Here is a 24,740-nt window from a genome sequence, read left to right on the forward strand (position 1 = left end):
TACAAATATATACTTTAGTAAGAAACATGTATAATGATGACAACAAGCCAAGTGCGGTACGAGAAGCCCCTACAAAATAAAAGCCCAAATGAGACATTAACACAGCGCTCAAACACACCACCGAAGAAGAAAGGCGCATATGATGCACACCCTTCGCCAATATGAAGCCATTCAGGGCAGTTTCTGCCTTTAAAGAATAAGCCTTGTTATTTCTACAAGTGCTGAATCCACTACCTATAATAAAGTAGATGCGACGCCGAATTATTATCTTGGGTAAGACATGTTTTCCGTTATCTGCACAGAATCTAGCATTCACGCTCCTGAAAGAGGAGGCCCTGCGCTAACATAAAGCATGAAGTCATTAGCTATTTGGCTAACTAACTTTAGCATTTGTTTTTGTTGCCTTGTTTGTTCCTGAATGAGCCATGCAAAACAAAACAGATTGTAATTACCCTGCAACACGTAATAATCTTACATACAACACTTGTATGAATATTAAACACCTAAATAATAACATGTAGTTAGCCAGGAACTTTAGCAACATTAAGCTAAACCTGCAAGACTGTCAAAGAAGGAGCCGCTGCACAAACCCAGGCAAGGAGTGGCTACATATTTATAGATAACAGTCTTTCAAGAAGGTTGCTTTATTACAGAAGCTTTATTTATCTATTTGTTTCCCCCTCACCAAAAAATACAAATAACATAATTTAAACATAAATACAAAATATTTTGGTCAAATTATGAATACATAATCTAATATCGTTTCTGGATGTATCAGGCTCTGGTTGCTTAAAATCAGTAATGTTAACACTGCTCTCAGAATGAATGAAAGCAGGCACTGAAATGTAGTCACACAACAATTACAATTAATCTATTAACATGTAAGTACATATTAAAGTCAGGATTTTGTCTTAAAATGGCTCTAAAACACACTGTGATCACGTTTTCTTGCATTTTGTCAAGAAACAAATATATGTGTTGCATCAGCGTTGTTACAAGTTACTTATTTGGTACGTATAGATGCAGATAACTACTTATTAACATTGTCCTTTTTCCAGTCCTGCAGAATGTCCAAGATCAGGCGGAAGGTAACAGTGGAGAATTCAAAAACCATATCTGATAGCAGCAGCATCCCCGCCGCCGCCACCACCACCAGCAGCAGTAGCAACCCCGCCGCCCCCTCCCGCCGGCCCAGTGTGTTTGAGAGACTTGGCCCCAGCACTGGGAGTAATGCTGCTGATGTAAGTTCACCCCATCGTGAGAGTCAGTCATCATCTCTTTTGCTTAGGGACTCCTTAAGTGGGAGCACCTTCTTTAGTAGGATAATGTTGAAAAAATATCACTCGTCCCCGGCTTGAGCTTCAATCTCAGGATCCATGTATTTGTGATCCTCTGTAGAAAGGAAGTAGTCATCACATACAGAGCATCAACTAGTTCCTGAGCAGTGTCCTTCACATGCTGATATCCAAGAGAGGGAGTTACACAGTCACAAGATGGAGGAATAGAAAGCAGTATTCAATGTTTACTTCAGATTAGCTCCACGTCAGAAATGAGCATGCTTGTCATATGTCTCTCTCCATAGAGGCTGAATCCTCATGTTAATCACATAGCTATCATATGCCTCAAACAGTCCTGATGCTCTTCTAGGTAATCACACATCCTGTCATGTTCACAGCTACAGTTGGGATACCTTTGTTATCATGTGGACTCTGACATTGGAAGAGTACATTCAGTGTTTTCCCAACAGATAATAAAACATGTTGTGTTTTCTATCCAGAACTTGCAGTATCTCATGGGGCTCATCTATATGTTTTCTTTCAGAGTCACTGTAGAAATTGGCTGAAGTCCGGTAATTGCAATTACGGCAACACTTGTCGCTACACACATGGAACTCAGCCACGAGGCAAAGGATTTAGCTTTAGTCGGTAAGACGGCTTGTTTTATTCATTTTGGCAATCAGGATTTTATGTAATAGTTAAGGTTTATGGTTTTCCTGTTCGTTTTCATTACGTTTTTTTTTTGTGGCTTCTCCAAATTAAGATCACAAGGGTCATGATATTGACACGGTGTGTATTTATGTCTTTATGGAGCAGGTCAGCCGAGAGACCCACAGGTGATCTGCGGGAGAGGATGAAGAATAAAAGACAGGATGTTGACCCAGAAAACTTAAAGCGAGACCTAGACGAGCCCACGTCCCCCCCAGCGAGAGTGAGTTCCCTCAGTCTAGTTTTGAAAGAAAACGTGTAATGGTGATAATACATCAATGCTTTATTTTAAAACAAAAACAGTCTCTGGCCCACTGACCTCAAATCTGAAGCTGTTCTATCGTCTGAATTGGAATGTGATTTATTTTTTAAACCTGAATTGCAACTAGGGCTGCACGATATTGAAAAAAACTGACATTGCGATATTTTTTCCCCCTGCGATATATATTGCGGTTTTTTTAACTATATTTAATCGGATGAAGGATTTTAGTCGCGGACGTCTGGATCTTAACTGGTTGACTCATCATACCTTAAGTCATGATCTAACATGTCATGATAATGCATGTTGCTTCCCCTCAAATAAGGGGGTTCATCTGTGAATGAAGAAGAGAAGAACCTTTTTGTATCCAAAATAGTTCCAGATGGCAGATGTTGCTTTTCTTATTGGAAGTAAATCTTCATTCTCGCCGGTATTGTCCTGCTGTTCCTCGCTCATTTTTTACCGGTGTTTTGATGGTCTGCAAACTAGCGGGGCGGGGCCTGCTGTGATCTGATCAAGAATGATTGTGATTGGGGGTTTGCTGTGCATGCAGAGCCTGCATGTCACTCACTCAAGTACCCCTGACATGAGAGCCGCGCAAGTTTTCCTTTTGTAGCAAGCAGCAAAATAATTACAACATGACGTGTTTGAGTTAATTTACCTACTTAATATATTACGACCTAAAGAAAAATTAAATGAAAAATTTTTTTTTATAAAATCGCACGTCCCTGCGATGTGAATATCGCCCATATCGCAGTTATCGCCATGACACGATATATCGTTCAGCCCTAATTGCAACCCCTATATAGCCTATGTAGAACACAAAAACAGGAAGTGATGTGTGTGTGTCATCCTCACATCTGTGTTTGTATCCATGTACAGCCGAGAGACTCCTCCAGAGGCAGACACAGGGAAAAGGAGGATATCAAAATCACAAAAGAGCGCACCCCAGCAAGTGAAGAAGAGCCCACAGAGTGGGAAGCCAATCGTGAAGGTTAGCTTGCTTTATTCAAGTGACCTGATGATTTGTCCCTTTTTCTTTTCTTCTGATTTGAACTAAGTATGGACTTTAGCATGTCAGATTCTATCATTTCAACTTTTTTTTGATCCACTTTAAGACTCAGATATCGGTGACTACGACTACGAGTTATCCCTAGAGATGAAGCGTCAGAAGATCCAACGTGAGCTGATGAAGTTGGAGAACTTGGACAAGAGGGATGAGATTGTCATCAAGAAGGAGGAGACCCCCGCCAAAACAAGAGCCACCGCCATGCCGAAGGTATGTTACATCACTGATTTTCCTTCATGAAAGCTCACAGGCCTCTCTGAAAGTCCTTTGGGAGCATCTCTGATTTTAATTTCACCTGAACTGTTTTCCTTCTCCTCAGGCTTCTCTTGAGCCGTTAAGCAATAAGGATTCACCTTCACCCAGGAAGGCAAGTGGATCCCCAAAACACAAAAGTGGAACCAAAGGCTCAGGCTCTGGGAAGAAAGAGAAGAAGGGGCTGGTGTCCCTGCCCGTTTCAGAAACTACCAGGTAGCGGTCTAGAGCCACGATGTCAACATATGTGGAATGTTTTGGCCATTTAAAATGCAAGTACGTATTAAAAATGATATCATTATTATATTTGAGGAAGTAATGATAGATGTTTTCTATCCTCTTCCATCCAGGCCTTCGAAAGGGAGCCACAGTAAGAAGAAAGGGCCCCGTACCCCCAGTCCTCCTCCCCCAGTGCCTCTGGACCTTCCCGTGGTTGGGAAGAAACACAAAGGCAAGCACAAGAACAAGGAGAAGTCAGAGGAGAAGCAGAAGGAGGCAAAAGATCGGGGGCAAGATGCAGAAAAACACAAGGAGAAGAAGGAGAAACGCAGGTGTGGTGTCATTCAGATGACTCTCTTTAGTAGTGCGGTCATTCATACAAGAAATCCCTGTTTGAACATTCATGTGTTGCCTTTAGGGACCGATCGGACAGTTCCCACAAGGCCAAGCGGTCAGTGATGTCAGAGGAGCGATCTGGCAGCGTGTCATCCCCCTCGAGGTGCATCTCCCCCCCAGCCAGGAAGAAATCCAGCTCTCCTAAAGCATCGTCCCATAAAACCCCCGTACTGGCCTCCCCTCCTCGCAGGTTAGCACGTGCTGGGTTTATTCTGATCAAAAATATTTAGATAGCCAGGGTTGCGTATGGAATTGAATATCAGATTTTTTTCAAGTTTCATGCCAGACATTATGTTGTAAGGTTCAAGGCTTTTATTGTCATGTGTACATAGCTACAGTGTAGACCAGTGTTTCTCAAACTTTTTCATACCAAGGACCACTTAACCAATAAATAAACACTCGCGGACCACCTAACTCCACAAACATCAAAAATCACATCGTTTTTCTAGAACAGATTACAAATCGCCTGAAAATGGTACAAACAAGTGGCAACATGTGTGATGAAGGTGTTGTGCTGGGCTATATCATGCAATTAAAAGTTAAACTTAACCTTGCTCCATTGTGGAGATATTCCCGCGAGAGTGCGGAAAACATAAATTGATTAATTAATTTCAAATGTGAAATGTTACCAATATACTCACGGACCACTAGGGGGCGCTCACGGACCACCAGTGGTCCGCGGACCACACTTTGAGAAGCACTGGTGTAGACAATGAAATGATTAGGTCACAGGGTCCTCCAACAGTGCAACACAATACAACAGATGATAGTGCAAGTAAATAGAATATAATAGAAATTGTGCAGATTAGTCTATATATAAGTAATTGGAATATTGATATATATAAGTTGCAAACAGATGAATGTGTAACAACTAGGGCTGTACCCGAATATTTTTTCGTTGGAGTACTATTCGGGTTTCAATTTCGTTATTTGGATATTCGTTTTGTTCGTTTTTTCCCGTTTTTTTCTTCAAATTGAATTTATTGAAATCTCCAATATCAACGTAAGAGCTTGTGCCTCTTCGGGGGGTGCTAACACTTAACCATAAACGTTATAGTTTACTTTCTCCGTCTTTATATGTAGATATTACTTTTCTCCGTTAATCTCCGTCACATTGTTTCCATAGCAACAACAACTTCCTGTCAACTGTGCTAACTCTCCTTCAAAATAAAAGCATGTCCATAAATAGGAAGACAAGCCAAATTACACTTAAGACATATACAACTGCAACGAAAGTAACACACACAATGCGATATCCTTTTCAATTTCAAAGAACACAAATTGGGTTACATTAACAAATAACTATAAAACAACAATACTGTAGAATAACAAAATGAATGAATACACCGAAATACACGTGTTGAAGCGGTTCGCTGCCGATTACTACCCCCCCCCGCGCGCGCAGGCCGAATATTCGAATATTCGCTGCTGATAACTGCCGAATATCCGGAGCCCGAAAAATGGTATTCGGGACAGCCCTAGTAACAACCACTGTATATGATTAGGCGGGCTTTATTCGTTATTATTCAATAATGTAACCGGTTTTATTTGAACCATCCTTTTTGTCCCCACAGGTCTCCCTCTCCTCCACGGCACCAGCGCACCCCCACTCCCCCCCGACAGCACTCCCCCTCCTCCCACTCTGGTTCCTCTGCCCAGCGACACTCTCCGTCTCCTCCTCCTCGTCGCCGTCGTTCCTCCTCCCCGACCTATCATCGCAGCGCAGCAGCTCCGGCTTCTGCCTCCTCCCCTCAGAGCTCCCAGCGTTCCCGATCCCCCCTCGCCTCCCACGACGCCTCCTCTCCTCCCCGCCGCTCCGACAGATCCAGCCCCAGCCAGCGGCACTCGAGAGGCCGAGAAAGGAGCCGGGGGGAACGAGAGAGGAGCCCCCCAGCCCAGGAGCGCAGACCTGAGCGCAGAGACGGTAACTTGTTCAAAGAGATTATTATGTTGTGGAGACAGCAACTATTTAGATAATTAATTGATCAAATTATCATTTCCTTCATCAGTTGTTGTTTTTTCTCTGTAACTAACAGAAAGCCGCAGCAAGCGTGAGAAGGAAGGCCTCCGCGACGACCGGGACTTTGACTCCGAGCAGGTCTCGTCACGGGACGCCCGGGAAGACCGAGAGACGAGAGAGGCTCGTGAGAAAAGGGAGACTCGCGACAGAGGAAGGGAAACAACCCGAGACTCTCGTGACAACCGAGACAATACCAGAGACGCTAAGGACCCCAGAGAGAGCAGGACGGAGACCCGCCCCAGCCGAGAGTCTCCAGAGCGCCGCGACCGCGAACGGGAACGAGAGAGGGACCGCGAGAAGGAGAAGGAGAAGGAGAGAGAGCGGGAAAAGGAAAGGGAAAGGGAGAGAAAGGAGGAGCCGGCTCAGGATGACAGGAGCTATGGGAGAGGGCATGGACGGGAAGAGGGAGGGAGAGCGGAGGCGAGGACGGAGAACAGAGCGGAGAGGAACGGGCGAGGGAGAGGACGTGGGACTGAGACATCTGATAAAGGTAAGCACTGGATGGAAAAGTATTCAGATCTTGTTAAAGTAGCAGTACCAGAGTGTAGTAATGCTCTGTTACATGTCAAAGTCCTGTAATCAAAAAGTCTTGGCATCAAAATACAAATAAAGTCATTATGCAGATTAGCCCATTTCAGAATATAATAATAATCTTATGTTTATGTCGAGACACTCGCATGTAGGGATGGGTATCGTTAAGGTTTTAACGGTACTACTACTTTTATCGACACCGCTTATCGGTCCGGTCTTTTAACGGTACTCTTATCGGTTCTTTTGGAGAAATAAAAAAGGTAAACTAACTAAACAAATTGTGAACAAAACTAACATTGCTTTTTATTTAAATTAAATACATAATATTTCACATCAAAAGAAACAACAACGTTTTAACAAATCGTATTAAATAATGTGATGACAGAACTGTAAACTACGGAGCCCCCCTGCCGACATTGGTGAGAAAAATATGAATGCGTGGCCACGAGTTAATAATGCGTGGCCACGAATGAGTTATTATGTTCCCACGCATTAGTAATTCGTGGGAACACAATAATTATTACGCAATAACTAAATCCAGATAGTCTATAGAAACTGATGACTGAGTGACAACCATAGACAACACTAGCTAAACTCTGTACCGTAGGCTACGGCTATTATCGCGAAGCATGGATCATTTTGATTTGATTTGATTTTCATTTGGGTATGAATTATAATGATATTCTGGTATCCCTTGCAGTTAAGCACAGTGTCATCCTTAGCAAAAGGCACTTGATTCGCCTGCTGAAAATGCACGGTTTGAAACGTAGTTGAGTAAAGTTAGAACGATATTGGCAGATTCGGATTTCACGGATCAATAACTCATGAACAAAACGTTATTCAGACAAAGATTACGTCTCCTAAGTACCGTGGTAAGGTTGACAACGAACTACAATCACATGTTGATAAAAAAAAGCCAATATGCGCCGTCCTCGCTCCGAGCTGGACACATTACATTGGTGAATATTTATACTGTATAATAGTAACGTTATTGAAGATGATGCCATATTTATTGAAGATTTTACACTATAAATATTCACCAAAATGATTCAAAAGCACATTCTTCCAAACTCTCTGCTGTAGTATGAGCAACATGAGACTATTGATGTGTGTAGTGAGTTTGGTAGAAATATAGTGAAGTGATTGAATATTATTGTATTCTCTTTTTTCGGAGTTGCACTTTGCAGACGGTCCCTGAGCACTCGTTTCTTCTCCGGTTGCAGATAGAGACCAATGTAATGTCTCCAGCTTGGAGGACAGCACGTATTGGCTTTTTTTGATCAAAATGTGATTGTAGTTCGTTGTCAACCTTACCACGGTACTTAGGAGACGTCATTTGTGTCTGAACAACGTTTTGTTCATGAGTTATTGATCCGTGAAATCTGAATCTGCCAATATCGTTCCAACTTTACTCGACTTGTTGTCACTCAGTCATCAGTTTCTATAGACTATCTGGATTTAGTTATTGCGTAATAATTATTGTGTTCCCACAAATTACTAATGCGTGGGAACGTAATAACTAATTCGTGGCCACGCGTTATTAATAATTGAGTTAACTCCGTGTGTTGCTGCTAGCATACATAACACCTGACGTGGAAACGTTACTCGTGGATTGGGCTACAGAGCCACTAGAAAACGGTGCATTCCTCCGTCTGAATGTGGAGCGCTTTTGCTAAATGTTTAGACAAATTGCTCGTGTTACCGCCCTTACATGCTAAACTCTTATTGCACTTTTGGTAACGAGCATTGTCCGCATCGAGACGGGTAAAGTTTAACCACACCTCGGAGCGCGTTCTCTCCGCCTTCTCCTCCGTGTGTGTGTGTTACTGCATGTAGCAGCTGCGTGTGTGTAAACTGCCCCGCCCCCTCGCAAGCAGGCGGGGGAGAGAGATCGAAAATACTAACAATAATCATGGACGCATATTGCAGTCTTCTTGCGTATTAGAAACGGAGTTGGCGACACTAAAACTGCAATATAATGTTTGTGTAGCAATAACACATATGACACATATTTTTTAGATGTCTCCAGTACCGATAAAAAGACCGATAACGTTGCAGCTTAACGGTACCACTGTCTTTAATAATTCAGCCCCGGGGCCCGTTTAATACCGGGGCTCGGTACCCATCCATACTCGCATGTAGCTTTCCCCAGGTAGAGGCTTGTGTTCCCCCTTTTTAAGTGATATTTGATGTCCTTTCAGGCTCAAACAGAAACTCCCGAGGATCCCAACTGGAAGGCAGCCATGACAACTGGGACTCCCGGAGCAGCGCGGTGAGGGAGCGGAGCGCCGAGAGGAGCACGGACCGCAGTGCTACAGAGAGGAGCTCAGAGAGGGGTTCGGACCGAGATCGATACGAAGGCGAGCGCCGAGGAGAGCCGGCCCGCGACTCGTCGTTCGACCGGAGGGGAGGACACGGAGAGAGGGAGCGCAGAGACATCCGGGAGAGAGCCGGAGGTCAGGGTGCACTTTGTTTTTATTTGTTTTATTACTCAAATGTATAAAAAAACATTTCTAAGCTTTTACTTTCTGTTTTTCCAGATCAAAGAGCAGCCTCCCCAAACCGACACCAGGGGAGAGCCGAAGAGCCCGAGCGGGAGGAGAGGAGGGAGGAGCGCCGGACTGATCGACCAGAAGACCGGCGAGACGACAGGACTCGCGACCGGGACAGAGAGAGAGAGAGAGAAAGGGAGAGGGAAAGGGAGAGAGAGAGGGAGAAAGAGAGGGAGAAGGAGCGAGACCGCGAGAGGGAAAAGGAGCGAGAGAAGGAGGCGGAGAGGGAGAGGGCCCGTGAGAGAGAGAGGGAACGGGAACGGGAGAAGGAGAGAGAACGAGAGAGGGAACGGGAGCGCGAGGAGAGGGAGAAAGAGAGGGAGGACCGGGAGAGGGAGAGGAGGGACAGGGAGAGAGATAGGGAGCAGCGGGAGAGGGAGAGGCAGCGGGAATGGGAGGAGCGAGAGAGAGGGAGAGAGGAAAGACGGGACAGGAGGGATGACCCCAGGGACGAGCGACCCGTCAGAGATACCCGGGACGACAGGAAGGCCAGGCATGTATCCAAATAACAAGTAGTTTCTATGCACTGCTAGTGTTCATTTTGGCCCTTTCCCTCATAATCTTTTTTTGTATTCTTCGTAGTCGTAAGAGGCCCAGAGTGGAGAGCAGCCCGAGCCCCCGTGCCTCGCCTAAGCGCACAGCTCGTGACTTAAGTCCTGCAGAGAGCGACGGCTACAACAGTGCGGAAGAGAAAAGTGAGCGGCCAATTGGCCGGGGGCAGGCCAAGCTCCACCCTCCGCCCCTCCTCTCTAACCCAGTGTGTCCGCATCCATCTGACGGTAGGGACACACTTTCTGTTTATTGTGGAAGGCATCTAAAACATTGCACTGTTAATCATTGTATAGCTAATACCACACATTAGTTACTTCCAATGGTCACCCAGAGTCAAGAGGCGCGTTCACACCGCAGTACTTTTCCCACTTTAGTTCCGATATAGTTCCGAAATGTTGCGTTCACACCAAGAAGAGCGGGAACTAAAATGAGTTAATGAGAACCTTTTTACCCCCTTTTCCGTCCGAGAGCAGGGACTTTCGTGGGAGAAAAAGGTTCCTATGTCTGATTGGCTGGGCGGATTACAAACCACGCCCCGTAAAACTCCCAAAAAGTTTTGTGAAGCCGCCATTTTATTATCCTCGCATTAGCATTATTAGCATTCGCCCAGCGCAGAAACGCAGAGACTAACTTATGGCAACACAAAAGAAAACATGGGAGCGGTGGAGATGAGGAGGTGTCGGCGTTCTGGCCGTTTACTCGGAAGGCTTCAGTAGAAGCTGCTGGGAGTCCCAGCAGCTTCTACTGAAGCCAGTCCCCAACTCCGGGGACTTCCGGCCGGGGACTTTGGGTGGCAGTATACGCCGTGAAGTGGTTTGCGGAGTGCCAGTAAACCCGAAGAAGAAGAAGTGACGACAGCGGCTTAATTTGCCTAATCCACCCCCAGGGAACTTATTCCGGTGTGAACGCGATCTGTACTTAGTTCATGAGAACTAAAGAGTTCTCATGAACCTTTGTGGGAAAAGTACTGCGGTGTGAAAGCGCCTAAGGCTGTTGATTGCTGTCGGTCTGAAAAGATACTGATGTGGTTTTGTTTAATTTCCAGGTTCAGAGAAGAATCGTGTGCCGAGCCAGGTGGTGCGGCCCCAGGATCCTTTGCAGCGCACTCCGCCGGTGGATGCTGTATCTGAGGAGAAACCGAGTCACTGGAAGGAGGAGGAGCGCAGAGTAGCCGGGGAGAAAAGGGAAACTCGCGGCAGCCGCCACGAGGAACCAGAGCCTCGAGTGGAACGGAGCAGAGGCGACAGACGAGGAGAACCCCTCGCTGACCCCCCGTCTGACTCTCGAAGCAGAGGCAGAGACCTGCGAGAGCCCACTCCTCCCCCCCCCTCCCCCTCCTCCTCCTCCTCCTCCTCCTCCTCCAGCCCTAGTCAGCGTCGACATTGTCCACGAGGAGGGCAAAAAGAAGACCAAGTCGCAAAGAAAGGGATTGAAGAAGGGTCGCAAAGAAGATGACATTGCCGTTGGCAACATCGTGGCTGCTGCAGGAGATCGTTTCAACCCCGAGCCCCCGGCCAGCGTCTTGGCAGAAGTTCCTCCACCCGTACCCTCGCCCAGGAAAGGGGCCAAGAAGAAGGCGCTCGAGCGAAAGAGGAAACGCTCGCGAGAAGGAGAGTCTGATGTGTCTGAGGAAGATTCATCGGCCCCTCAGCCTCACAATAAGAGGAAGAGAGGTCCCCGGACACCCCCGCCTTCAATGAGGCCTGATATTCGTGCTGCTGCAGGAAACAAAGAGCCGTCTCCTCTGTCCAAAATGGACAATTTCAGTGATTGGTCAGATGAGGAGGTAACAGACCGAGGAGTCCCCCTGGAAACAAAAGCTCCACCGGCTCCTGTTGAGCCTCTAAAGAAAGCTGTGGGTCCCAGAGGGGTCAGGGAGCGGGGCAACCCTCCTCCCATCGCTCCTCTATTGCCCCAAGACCAGACTCCCACCCTGCTGCCGACTCCGCAGCCCCTCATGTCCCAGACCCTGCTCCGCAAACTCCCCCCGGAGCAGACGCGCAGCAGCAGCATGGGGAGCAACCAGAGCCGCACCTCGTCCAGACGCCTGAGATCCCCCTCCAACGAGCCGGCCAATCGAGAAGACCCGCAAGGTCCAAGAGCTCGTCGGGGCCGGCTGCAGGGCGCCAACTCTCGGGACAGAGAGCGTGAAAGAGAGAGAGAGAGGCCGGTGGTGAACGAGCCTCCGGGGGTCGAGAGGAAGTCTCGTATCGACCAGCTGAGGAGAGGAGAGCCCAGCCGCAGCACCTCCTCAGGTACATTAGTCAAAAGAAGAAACTGAAATAAATGCAGGAGTCTATAAACATGTGAAAATAATTAGATAAACAAGATACTGTACAGTGGAATAAAACACTGTTTATGTAGTAATAAATAAATTGTGAGATTCACATGAAACTGCTCGTAGACTAAACACCAAACTGACTTGTCTCTGTCGTCTCACAGACCGGCAGGACTCCCACAGCCACAGCTCCAGACGCAGCTCTCCAGACTCCGAGCGGCCGGCCAGGTCCAGGTCCCGCGCCGGCTCCTACGACAGCCGGGAGCGCGAGAGGGACCGGGAGCCGTTTGAGCGAGACAGGAAGGATCTGCGGCCTCAGCCGCCGCAGCAGCAGCAGCAGCAGCAGCCCCTGCTCCTCCAGCAGCAGCAGCCGCCGCCGCTGCAGCAGCAGCAGCAGCCCAGAGACTGGGAGCCCGAGCTGAGGGACTGGCCCGGCAGGGGACGGGAGCCCCTACTGATGAGACCCGGCCGCGAACCCCTCCTGAGGGAGCGGGACATCAGGGACCGGGATCGCTTACTCCCTGAAGGACTCATTCAGCAGCATGAGCGAGAGAGGGATCGGGACAGAGGAGATCGAGAGAGGGAGAGGATGATGATGGACCTGCCGCCGCATGGGGACCCCCGTGCGCCGGGACGAGGGGATCTTAGAGGAGATCTTAGAGGCGATATGAGGGGGGACCTGCGGGGGGACATGATCAGACCGGAGAGGAGCGAGTATGAGACTCTGCTGCCGAAAGAAGCCTTCAACCCTCCAGAGACGGAGAAACCCAACAGCCACCATCTGATCGGAGAGCAGCGGGAGCCGGAGAAGACGGACAGCGTCGATGGTGAGGACATGAGAACAACATTTTATTTTCTTCCCAAATTCTAACATTGTTTTAAATGAATGTTTTTGTGCTGTGTTCAGAAGACGATGATGGGAAAGAAGACGATGGCCAGTCAGTTGCATCTGTGGGCGAGGAGTATGAACCCATCAGTGATGATGAGCTAGATGAGATCCTTGCTGACAGCCAAAAAAAAGAGGATCAGCAGGACGAGGAGAAAGTTACAGGTACCAGGAAATGCATATCTTTTATCTTTGCAGAAATAATGTCCCTTACCCTTTTACCTCTAAATATATTTGTGACATACATTTGATTTGCTTCATTACAAAATAATTTAAACCTTTCTGAGACATCCGAGGTTTATATTGTAAATACACATGTTTTAAAATATAATACAGTTACTGAGTTGTTCCTCTTTTAAATGAATGTCCCCGATGTGTTCCAGGTCCTCTGGATGTCATTGATGTGGACTGGTCCAGCCTGATGCCCAAGCAGAAGGCAGAGCCCCGGGCAGCAGGGGCCGCGCTGCTCCGGTTCACCCCAGGGGCCGTGCTCCTTCGGGCGGGCATCTCGAAGAGACTTGCGGGGCCTGAGCTCCTGGAGCAGGTCAGGGAGGTGTGCAGATCTGAGCTGGACGACCCTAAAGGTGAGAAATCGTCTTCATTAATCCTTGTTCTTTCTGCTTTTCTTATTTTCCCTTTATTTTAAAATGGTTACACATTAGATGCATTAAACTACTCATTTTGATCACCATGCGTCTAATGCAGGGGTCGGCAACCCCTGCCGCGTGCCAATGGTGGCACGCGGCACCGTAACCAATGGCACACTAGGAATAAGTGGAAATATTGTATTTTCGGATCCTGAACGAGACCGTCTCCACGTTATAAGCCATGCACGCAATGCAGCCCCGCTCTCTTTAACTCCAGGCGACTTTCTGCCGCTTTCCTCCGTGGTGCAGTGCTGATCGTTTCACCACAGAGGAATGCACTTCACTAATTGCAGTACCCATAAGGAGCTGTACAAATGCCGCAGTTTTTGCGTGGCTGTGTCTTTAGTTGAAAGCCCAGTGGCGATCTGCTCATCTCTCATCGAAATAATATGCTACACAGGGGCGGGCTGGCCATCTGTGTGTTGAACTTTCCTGTCGGCTCCCAGACCGTAGTCGAGGAAACGGGGGGGATGACTCTCTGTCGGCTCCCAGGGCAGGAGCAACAAGCTTCAGGTTCAATAACCCACTTTAGGTTAAATGACTGGAGAGAGGCGAGCTCTTCTTGGGAGGCCGTTGCATTTATTTAGCTGTTCTTCTGTTTCACAAAATACATCACAGACCTCTGTTTTTCTGCTGCCTCGTTTCACTTCCAGAAACATACACACGTTCCCTCACTGTCGCTCTACCATCCACACACACATGCACAAGCCGCACCCCTCTCTCTCTCTCTTAAAGGGACAGCGATCTCATCTCACTCTGCATGACCCTAATATCATGACATGTGTGTTCTGGAGAATCACAGAACGAACGATCGTCCTTATTATAATGCCGTTCAAACCAATGATTTAAATTGGTTTGTTAAATTCTGCATCATATGTTGCGCTGACTGGTCCACACACTGATCCCTGATCTAATGCTTTGTCATGTTTGTCCTGCCAGATGCCGACAAGCTGTTTGAGCATGACCTGGGGGCCTTAAATATGGCGGCCCTGAACAGGCGGGTGGAGAGGGCCGGATTACTGAGGAACCTCGGGCCCTGCTGCAAGGCCCTGTGCGCCCGCAGAGACTTCGCCATCCGCCGCCAGCTGTTAAAAAATGACAAGGTAGATGTCATCCAATAACTGCAACTCCTTTGGGTTGATTTCTGCTGTATTTGCTATATTGAGATGTTTTCAAATCTACTACTTGTTCTTCAGGGTCTTACGAAGCAGTACCCCACTACACCAGTGGTAGACACCGAGCTGCTGCAGATGAGCATGCGTCTCTTCAGAAGGACCATGGCGGGCGTGGCCCCTGAGAAGCCTGACGGGGGGTCGGCCCCTGCAGCCGCGTGCCCTCCAGCTGAGGGTGGTAAGCTCATCACACCTAAGACTGAGGTGTGTGTGTCCTGAGAGGGAATGTTTTTAATTAGTCAACACACATTGAAACCTTCCTTGAACTCTATCCCTTTTTATTTCATACATAGTCATGAGAGGAATTAAAGGAAAATTGTGAATCTTACTCAGTTTTGGATGTTCAGCAAGTGCTTTGCCATAGACCACTGGACATTATAGCCTATGGAAGTGTGTAATGAAGAAGCATGACACACACCTGAGTTGACTTCATGTTTTTTTTGTGCATTCCAGTATTAGAGCAGCTTTTTAATCGTCGGTGTCGCCTGCCTAACAAAGTTCAAATTATTTGTTTTCGTATTTGTGCATTGGTTTCAACGACTGTGCATTAAAATGGTTAGATGTTGATTTTTGTTACGGGTCTTTTGCTTTGTATGAAATGACTGCCTTAAAATAATGTGACACATGATGTTCTTACTATTTTTGTTTACATTATATTACAAAATCTAAAGCATTTGCTGCAGAGGGTTACTGACCAACAACACTGAAACATCCTGCAGGGACTTGAATGAACATTCCCACAAATAAGCACTGCCAAACTATTCCTTCACTGAATGTCATTTGTTACAACTGTCTTCGAAAACATTATTCATGTATTTGCTTTGAATGGTTTGGCAATGTCTACCTGAACTGAAGCTGGGGAGAGTACGTGCCCTCCAACACTGCCATGTGGAAATCACCAGCACACACCATCCTAAAAAAAGGAGCCAAAGTGTTCCATATATGAAAAGACAAGAGACTTCTTAGATTTAAAAAGAGGATAATTAATTAGAGCTCTGTGTCCCGGTTCTGTCTCCTATTGGTCGCTCATCCAGAGGCAGAATTAAAAGACTTGTGCAGGTGGATTAACTGAATCTCTGGGGGCATTTGAAGAGAGGTTGTGCATGCTTTGAATGTTTGGACAATAATTCAATGGACATACCAGCCTCATCTTAAGACTTTGCTTTTCTGTGTCTACTTGCTTGATGTAGGACAACACTGAAGTCTATGGCCAGCTTTGAAGCACATCTGCATTTGTCAGGCATGTCTGTACCAACAATGGCCGCTAGATGGAGCAGTCTATACACTAATGGAGTTCAAGAGCTCAAATACATTACATTTAATGTAGCCCACTTATAAGTGTAATAAAGCATGTAGATATCAAGCAGGTACAGTCACTTCAAAAAGGTCAATAGACTTTAATCTCTTGTGATCCAGAACATTTACCACAATTCAAACAGAGTTTAGTGGAATAAATAAGTCATTTTTTTTTAATACTGCCAGTAAAATCTTTGTCTGAATCTCATGTATTGCCAATAAGAAGCAACATAATCATAACGTCCCTGGAAAAGCAATAATGTTATACATCACATTGTAAATTCTGCATAAACTCGACATATATATTTATCTATCTTATCTGGATTATAGTCAGAACTTTGCATAGATCAGAGGTCAAGGCTCATGTGTGTTTTGATCTAGCCTCTGGCGCACACACACACACACTTGCAGATCCTCCGCCCACTCATCCATAAATACATTTCCACTGGAAAATCGCACAGCAAATAAATCACCATGGTTACAGTAATATAATAATTGCTCTACTTGAAGAAGCCTCTGACTGATGATGCTTGCAAGGCCACTTAGAAATCGATAATTACAGGGAAAATATGGCGTGTGCAATTCATTTAGCAGACGAATGGATGTTTGATCCACTGAGCAGAGTGTGTGTGTGTTCCTATAATCACCGAGTGCCTATTCGTGATGGTTTCATGTCACTGATATCTGCAACAAGCTGCTTTCCAAGAAATGTAGAAAGATATAACCCATAATGTTTGAAACGTGAGGGACCTTATGATTTACAACACCTCGAACCGTACCTAATTTTGCGGCCCCTTTAAGTAGAAGGGCCCTGAGTTCAAATCAGGTTTTAGGCTCTTCATTATTTCAGTATTGAATGTGATTGCAAAGGGCAAAAACTAATAGAGTGAAGTGAACACAAATAAGCCCTGATGGTGGTGCCACTTCAAGTGAGAACTTAATTGAAACTTTGCAAAGGCAATTTAAGTTTTCAGTCCTGGTTGATTTAAATCAAACAAATATAATCGTGCTTAGAGCAGTCTGGAGTTTTGTTGTTTATACATGAGCTTCAAGATTATATCATTGTTTGCATAGTAAAATGTGTGTGTGTGTGTGTGTGTGTGTGTGTGTGTGTGTGTGTGTGTGTGTGTGTGTGTGTGTGTGTGTGTGTGTGTGTGTGTGTGTGTGTGTGTGTGTGTGTGTGTGTGTGTGTGTGTGTGTGTGTGTGTGTGTGTGTGTGTGTGTATGTATACATACAATGGAGAAAAACTGTAATACATCATTTTAAATGAGAAATTAATGAAAGTATTGCAAGACAAAAATGTTAAAGGTAGCATAGAGAGATCATGAGTGGATGTAAAGTGTCACACTGAAAGGGGGATGTTGTGTAAGCTGTTGATACGTTTGTTTGGGTAAGTGTCAGGTCCATTTGTTCCACAGTCAGTGAGGCCAGCATGTCTTTGCTAATGGAGGGGGGGGGGGGGGGTTGTCTGATATTCTATGATACATTGGAAGTGTCCTTGTAACCTGCCGCTGAGGCCCGCAGCCTTGCAGCAAAAGCATCAATATTTCAAGCTGATGGGTCGCCTTGAGATAGGTTATTATTGTCTGGTACACTGAGAGGCGCACGTACACACCACAGTGTCGAAGATGTTAGGAGTAAGAGTAAGAACAATGCTGGTGTAGCCTTTGAGAGGTGACAAATCATGCATTCACGAAAACTTCATTACAGCTTGTCAGCGTGCAAAATACTTAATTGCTACCTCCAACTTCACTCTGTGTTCATGTGTATGTGGACATAATTAGCTCACTACTCTGATCTTTAATGCATTATTGAATATTTCAAAGCAGTCTCAATCCTCTCGGCTAAGTGACTGCCAAGCATGGATCACAGGGCGGGCTTCTCCGTGATGAAGGGCGGAGCGGCCATTAAGCAGTCTGGGTCGAGATGCTGGCCTTGTGTGAACCTGGATCTCATGAATAATATAAACACCTCTACTGTATTTGGATGCACTTTGGACTGTAGAGCGCCAGAGCTGATGACATTGATTTTTGGTCGTGCAATTTCAGGGAACAATTCCATTTTAGTGGCGAATAATGGGTTGTAGAAAATCGAGGATTTATTGCAATCATTCCTGATGGAGAACAACAGCAAGTGTCTCGTTTGGTTGCAGCGCAACTCCTCACACTGCAACCTTGACATGACAATAGCTGAGTTGTCATGGTAATATGACATTTTCGAAAATTCTCATCTCTCACAATTACGGCATATCTGTCTTCTCTCATCAAATGTCACCCTTCATAATTGTATTTACTCTCCTATGGGACAATATTTGTAAACAAATAGGGCCCCTTGAAAACATAGGGCACTTGTAGTATAAAAAGGCAAATCCTAATTTGGTGGAATATCATATATGTTCCTTAATTTCTGTCATTATTCCAGAATCAGCAATATTATGCTGATATAACGTGGTTCCTTGGTTGATAAAAGTCTGCTTTCTCAGAGTGGAACCCATTTTTCTGAGACATTGAGTAATGCATGTTTTTTCCAGAATATGCACACTGTATTTTGGTAATGAGCTCCCACAAATAGAGCATCTATCATCAGCATATTTTATAGATCTATGTGCCAGGGTTTCAAATATTAGCCACTGTTTGTTCAATCAATTCAGGAAACCAGTGGTGGAAATAGGAGGGCTGCACTTATCAATATGTCTATATTGACAATGGATCAAATGACTACGACTAGTGTCAAATTATGAGTCTTCTTTGTCTCGTCTTGCTGGAAAGTCACTGTGCTTGACCATAAATATCCATTTCATGTTTTATTTTGCTTTCAGGTCACAGGTTTTCTACTTTTTCCTGTGTTGTCGCTAAGCAATGCTAACAGGCCATATTTCCCATATTGTAAGACTTCAACTTGAGTTCACTTACTAGCTTGTTCCACTTCTTTGAACAACATTTCACAATCTAATAATACTAATATACTGTTTCTTTGAGTAAAATCCTAATGCAATAATGTATTTCTACGTTGGGGTTGCTATTTTTCCATGATTGTAAATGAACTCACGGATGATTCAGTGCGGATTCTACAGTATCTTCCGTTTTGCTGAAATGGAATTCCTGGAGGAACAGAGTCGCAATATGAACAAATGGTTCGGCAGATGAATTATGGTGATGTATAACTAGTGTTTTCTCCGTGGACAAATGAGTGCCTCAAAATGGATTCTCTCGTTGTGTGAATAAGCTCTCCCGGTGCGGTGGACGTGCATTTTGGGATCAGTTTGTTTAATGACAGCAGGACCATCTTCAATCCATCATTACTTAGGCCTTGTGATTAGTAAAATGCTCATCAAAGTCATAGAGTGAGTGAAATGCCCATGTGATCTGCCTACAATCTATCAAATTGACTAAAGTACGTGCACAAAAACACACACTGTCTGCTGAGCTTTGTGCCAGCCATAAGCTCTTCCCAATAGCCCTGCGCTGCATTAAGCATTTGGGTTAAAAGCTTTCATAATCAGGTGTGTGCTCATTTGGTATGTCCAAGATCAATACTGTCCTTGACGGGAGAGCTTTGCCCACTGTGTGTGTGTGTGTGTGTGTGTGTGTGTGTGTGTGTGTGTGTGTGTGTGTGTGTGTGTGTGTGTGTGTGTGTGTGTGTGTGTGTGTGTGTGTGTGTGTGTGTGTGTGTGTGTGTGCAGAAGGACCTCAGAGTCAGAGCTTTGGCCTGAGTGTGTGTGTCTTCACATTTTGCCTGACAGTGTTTACTGCCTTCTGTGTTTTCCTCCGTGATCTTTTCATTCTGTGTTTAAGGGAAACTAACAACGGTGTTCTGTAGATACTGCGGCTGCTTTTTCCCGCCTGACGCCCCCTCAGTTGATCCTAAGGTCCACTCAACAGACTGCAACGGCAACAAATGTGGAGCCAAAACCCATTAATGAGCGCAACACACACATACAGGCATCTGCTTCGGTTCCTTTTTATTTTGCTCGTGTGTGAGTGCCTACATGTGATTTTTAAAATCATGCAAACTGTTTCCAGATAAACTTTTTACAAATTAAGTCCAAGATAAGTAGGCTGTTCACACTCAAAAACAATCCTTCACTTAAATGGCTTTGTCTTGTATTAAAAACAGGCAGGAAGAAATGACACACTGTTTCAACCCTCCGCCTACATCAATGCAACAACTTCAAACTACATTTCATGTCAAAATAAAGAAAAATTCTTGTTAAATTGACATTTTTTCTGCAGCATGTATTCTTGTGAGCAGCAGAGTGTGCATTTGTTTGCAAGTGTGTGGGCGTTCAGGGACTTTTAAAGAAGTATGCCGGCAGCAGCGTTTTTACAAATGCCTCCTCTGCATTAAGATCAATACATGAGGCCTTGGGGGAAGAGCCTGACCTATGTGAGCAGTTTTTCATGATCACTACGTCTTGAAAATACTGTTTTTTTCTATGGTGGCACTGTGGATGTGTTATATTTTGCTTTTTTCACTTGCTATATTCGGATGGAGAACTTAAAAACCCTGTGGAAGGATAAAAACAAGAATAATGACCCTTTGTTGCTTCTCTTTACCGTTTTAGCACATCTGCCTGAGGTAATGTGTCACATATATGAATGGTGCCACCAGTGTGATGAATGAATTATGGTGTGACACAAGGCAGTAACACATGTTAACATCATCCGTCTGACTCTAGATTGATTGTATTTCAACATGATTGATATTAAATTGACCCTGTGAATGTCTGTGCTTCAAACAACTGTTGTTTCCTGCATGAAATATTACATCAAACCATAGCCGGCTAATAACATCTTGATCTTTGACACCGTCAATGTCCTGACAGAAGTGTGATGCCTTCATCCCCAGCAACCTTCCACTAAAGCAGACCTTGGCCCTGACAGAGCAGTCTGTGATGGCTATGTTCATTGTTTATGTGCTCAATAGGCATGCATGGCGTGGGCAGCAGTCAGTGGGGCTACATTTGTGCCTCTCTGCTCATTCCGGGGATATTTGTGACTTGCTCCTTGTTAACTCGATGCTCTTCTTGCTGACAACGGGTCCCTGTGTGTCACAGATGGCTAAATCCAGCCAGCTGCATGCAATTAGGCTGCAAAATGTTTGGGATGTGCATGCTAATCTGCACAGTAAGTGGTGACGATGTGCTGATTTAGAGTCTTTGATCAGCTGATAAATCGAAATTAAATGTACTTTCTGGCCTTTTTGCTTTGCTCCTGACATAGTAATAGTGATTGTGTGCCTTTACAAGTATAACATAAATATTAAAGATGTATATTAAGTAATGTAATTCAATTAAATTACTCTGGCTTTATTAAAATAATATAACACATCCATTATTCATCTAATAATCATGTCTCATGTCGAGGTTGCTGTGTACATAAGTCAAGTAAAAGTGTGAATTTCTATAAGAATGAATAGGGTATTGTAAAATAAATTGCGATAGGGCTTGTCAAATGTGTTTAATGTTTTTATTTTGTCGATGGCCGGCTATTTTGACAGACAGACAGTCACTGGTTCATAAATCAGTGGCCACATATTTTCCCCCAGGGAGATTCACTGTTGTTTCCTAGGTAACAAGCACCCCCTCCCTTTACCCTTGGTTCGTTTGGACTGTACCAACTTTACTGGAGGGTAGTAATAGCGATGTTTATCGAAAATAAGTAAATCTCCAATGTTTAAATTCAACGAAATGTACCAGCACCTTCTACGTTCACACCACGTGGCGTTTAGTTGCAGCATATAATAAGTTACATATTTTAGAATAAATGCGTTTTAATGTTTAGACCTTAGTACCACCCCGGACACATTGGACATTTCCTCGAACTGTCAAAATCGCTTGTTGCTTCCTACCCTAGCCTTAAAAGTAGTTAGCGAGCTAGCGTGTAGTGAGCTTACTTCTGCCTTTCACTGAAAAACCGTGCACCGTTATTTCGAAAGCGAAAAAAGTTTGCAGCTGGGAGAAGTCTCACACGAAGACACATTTTGCCGTCCTGTTGGTCCCGTTACAACCGAAATAGCGCCCTGGAGAAGCGGATGAAGTGCAGCTGGATGTGACAGGTTCGTCATCAGGTAAGCTGCAGGTAGTTAGCTTAGCAGATAGCATCATTTGCCTCTGGTGTTTCTGCACACACTTGGTTAACATAACGCCTCTTTTGGACAGCAAAGGTGGCTAAAATAGGTGCAATGAGACCAGTCAAGTATCCTTAACAGTATGCGTTAAAGTCTGGACTGCTATGCTGTCTCATAATCATTGCACAGAGCTAATGAAAACAAGTGAAAGCAGCAAGATAAAATCAGCATGCGTAGTGTTTCTCTCCTGCACTGTCATATGTAATGCTTTCGAGGACATGATGTTTGCTAGGTCTCATATCTCACGTCTTTTTCTTATTATTTTCTTATTTATATATTCAATGAATTAACTTTCAGCATTATCTTGCACAATAGGCCTACGTGTTCGTTTAGTTCATGTTCAAAAATAACATTGTGTTCCTTGTAAAGAAAACATGTTCAAACATGTTTATGAATTTAACAGTACCTTTTCAAATGTATATTTATGTATAGATGTCGCTATTGTACACAGCTTTGGCAATACTGTATGTCATTATGGTCATGCTAATAAAACTATTTGAATTGAAGTAATCTATAACATTAATCTGGAGTAGGTTGAGTAAAAAACAATTGGTTATTGATTCCATTTATGGCAATCAACATTATAAAATAATTGAGTTGTCATCATGCCTCTAGGTGCACACGTGTTACAGTGTACCCAGAACGAACTAATGGCACCTTGATTAATGGATAGTTGGATTTAATTGCCATGTGCAAGAACAAATAAAACTGTTCTAATGAGACATAAGTGGAAGCACAATTTAATCTACTGCAGGTTGGCTAAGCAGGAGCCTTTCTACCTGGGTAAGGTTAATAAATTGTGATTAGACTATCTGCTAGGTCATGTACAGTCGTTGGTCCTGTAAATGCTAATTAACATCTAAGAACAGAATAACTTTGGCTTGTTCACATGTTCACTTGAGTAAGACCTAGCAATCCACAGTGCATTATGAATGTTAGAAAATGTACTTTGTATAATTAGCAGTGGGAAAAAATGGGCAATAATGTTTGATAGCATCAGATTAACATACAGAAACGATTTTGACCCCACCCAATAACACTTTTAATGCAAATAATCCAGTACTTCCTGGTTGATCTTTGGTCCACAGCCTTGAACCGGCTCCAAAACACACCGGTTGACCACTAGCCTACATATCTGTCAGCCCGTTGTTTATTTTCTGTCATCATGTGGCCTTGTGTGTCAGATTTACCAGAATGGGTTTCAAGCGGAAGGAAGGAAGCGCAACTCTCTGCCGCTTCATATTTGATTACGGCTAATAATAGAAAAAGACAGCTGCCTTTTCATTGATCTGTCTTCGGTGCCCTATTTCTGAGCCCTGCTTTTTTTCCCTCTGTCGTGTGTAACTATCCAGTAGTGCCACAGAATTCAGTGTTCTGTACTGGGGGCCAATATCAGACAGATTTAGCCATCTTAATTTGCCGTAATTATCCATTGTTCTGGAATACTATTGTATTTGAAATGAAGCCGCTTTGGGCTCCTAAATTTGCTTGTGAGTGAGCCAAGCCGTTTGCGGTCATACAGGACAGGGATAATAAGAGGGGAGGGTGTACCATGTGCAAAGGAAGTGCCTCAGCTTGTTTGTCTGCCGGCCTTTTGTTTGTTTTCCTGTCAGGCAAATCTATTTAGAAGGTAGGTTATCTGAGGTCTGCTGTTAGGAAATTTGCTACAACAAAAGCAGGCTTGTTATTAATTTATTGACAGTTATTCAGTAATGTGGTTATTGAAAAATCGGTTGCAGCCAAATGAGAAATTGAGAATGTATCGGGAATGGTGGAGCAGCCTCGCCTGTCCAACTGATGCTGTTCTGGATACATGTTGACATAAGGAGCACATTTTCATAACTGTCAAGTTGTATCCTGCAGTAATACCAAGTTGTTGCTTTGTAGCATTGCTGCTCCTTTAAACTGCTGCATGGCATAGTGAGACTTCATTCCAGGAAGGTGACACTTTTGCTTTTGACAAAGGCTGACACCCCCCTGCCTCCCTGTTCGTTTAATGGAAGAGCGCTTGTCTGTGTTATTTCATTACAGGTGCTCTGATGTCTAGGGTGACGTCGGTTTTCATTTGCTGAGGTAGACAATTTATCATGCTGGAGATTTTAATCCCCCCCATCTCCCCTAAACCATTTGACAAATAAATTTCCTTGCGGAGCATCAGATTATTTATTGCCATTAAAGCATAATCAAACGGTTTGTTTATGATGGGACTGCAAAGCATGTTTAGCCTCATTGATGTCAACGAAACACCCAGGCTGCTGCGTCATTCACAACCTTTGTACGAGACGGAAGGAGGGAGAGACAGACGGTACAGCTGTTCTATTGAATCTGGATCGAAAAGTCATGAAGCTGGATCTCTGACTCATCAGTTCTGTGACGCTCCGGTTTCACGGCTCATATGTTGCCAACCAGCATGTCATCAGCTGGGCGGAGGGGAGAGGACGAGTGGGGGAGGAGACAGACCAAGACTCCCACTTCCCAGCCCCTACAAATCTTCTT

The 24,740-nt window shown here is 44.7% G+C and overlaps 2 protein-coding genes across 6 annotated transcripts in view; both read left to right on the forward strand.

The window, feature by feature from the left end:
- Positions 1-95: 95 nt before the first annotated feature.
- zc3h13 (zinc finger CCCH-type containing 13) lies at positions 96-16,181 on the forward strand. The gene is given in 21 exon segments (XM_034217277.1): positions 96-273; positions 1,059-1,241; positions 1,822-1,925; positions 2,094-2,208; positions 3,127-3,238; positions 3,363-3,523; positions 3,633-3,781; positions 3,916-4,116; positions 4,203-4,370; positions 5,755-6,104; positions 6,217-6,690; positions 8,933-9,187; positions 9,272-9,776; positions 9,866-10,062; positions 10,881-11,185; positions 11,187-12,090; positions 12,278-12,940; positions 13,021-13,164; positions 13,383-13,583; positions 14,586-14,749; positions 14,843-16,181. Coding segments are annotated over 20 exon segments (5,541 nt in total). The 5' UTR covers positions 96-273; positions 1,059-1,067; the 3' UTR covers positions 15,038-16,181.
- A 5,771-nt stretch (positions 16,182-21,952) lies between these two features.
- Positions 21,953-24,740, forward strand: part of mbnl2 (muscleblind-like splicing regulator 2) — a 42,669-nt gene continuing 39,881 nt past the window's right edge. For 3 of the 5 annotated variants that reach the window (XM_034217356.1, XM_034217357.1, XM_034217354.1), the window contains exon 1: positions 21,954-22,184. The gene's annotated coding sequence lies outside the window, so the exon portion shown is untranslated. Of the gene's footprint in view, positions 22,185-24,740 lie in introns of all 5 variants that reach the window. The other 2 variants (XM_034217353.1, XM_034217355.1) reach the window with 1 other exon arrangement.

Source organism: Gymnodraco acuticeps, unplaced genomic scaffold, assembly GCF_902827175.1.
Source record: "Gymnodraco acuticeps unplaced genomic scaffold, fGymAcu1.1, whole genome shotgun sequence".
Taxonomy (NCBI): domain Eukaryota; kingdom Metazoa; phylum Chordata; class Actinopteri; order Perciformes; family Bathydraconidae; genus Gymnodraco; species Gymnodraco acuticeps.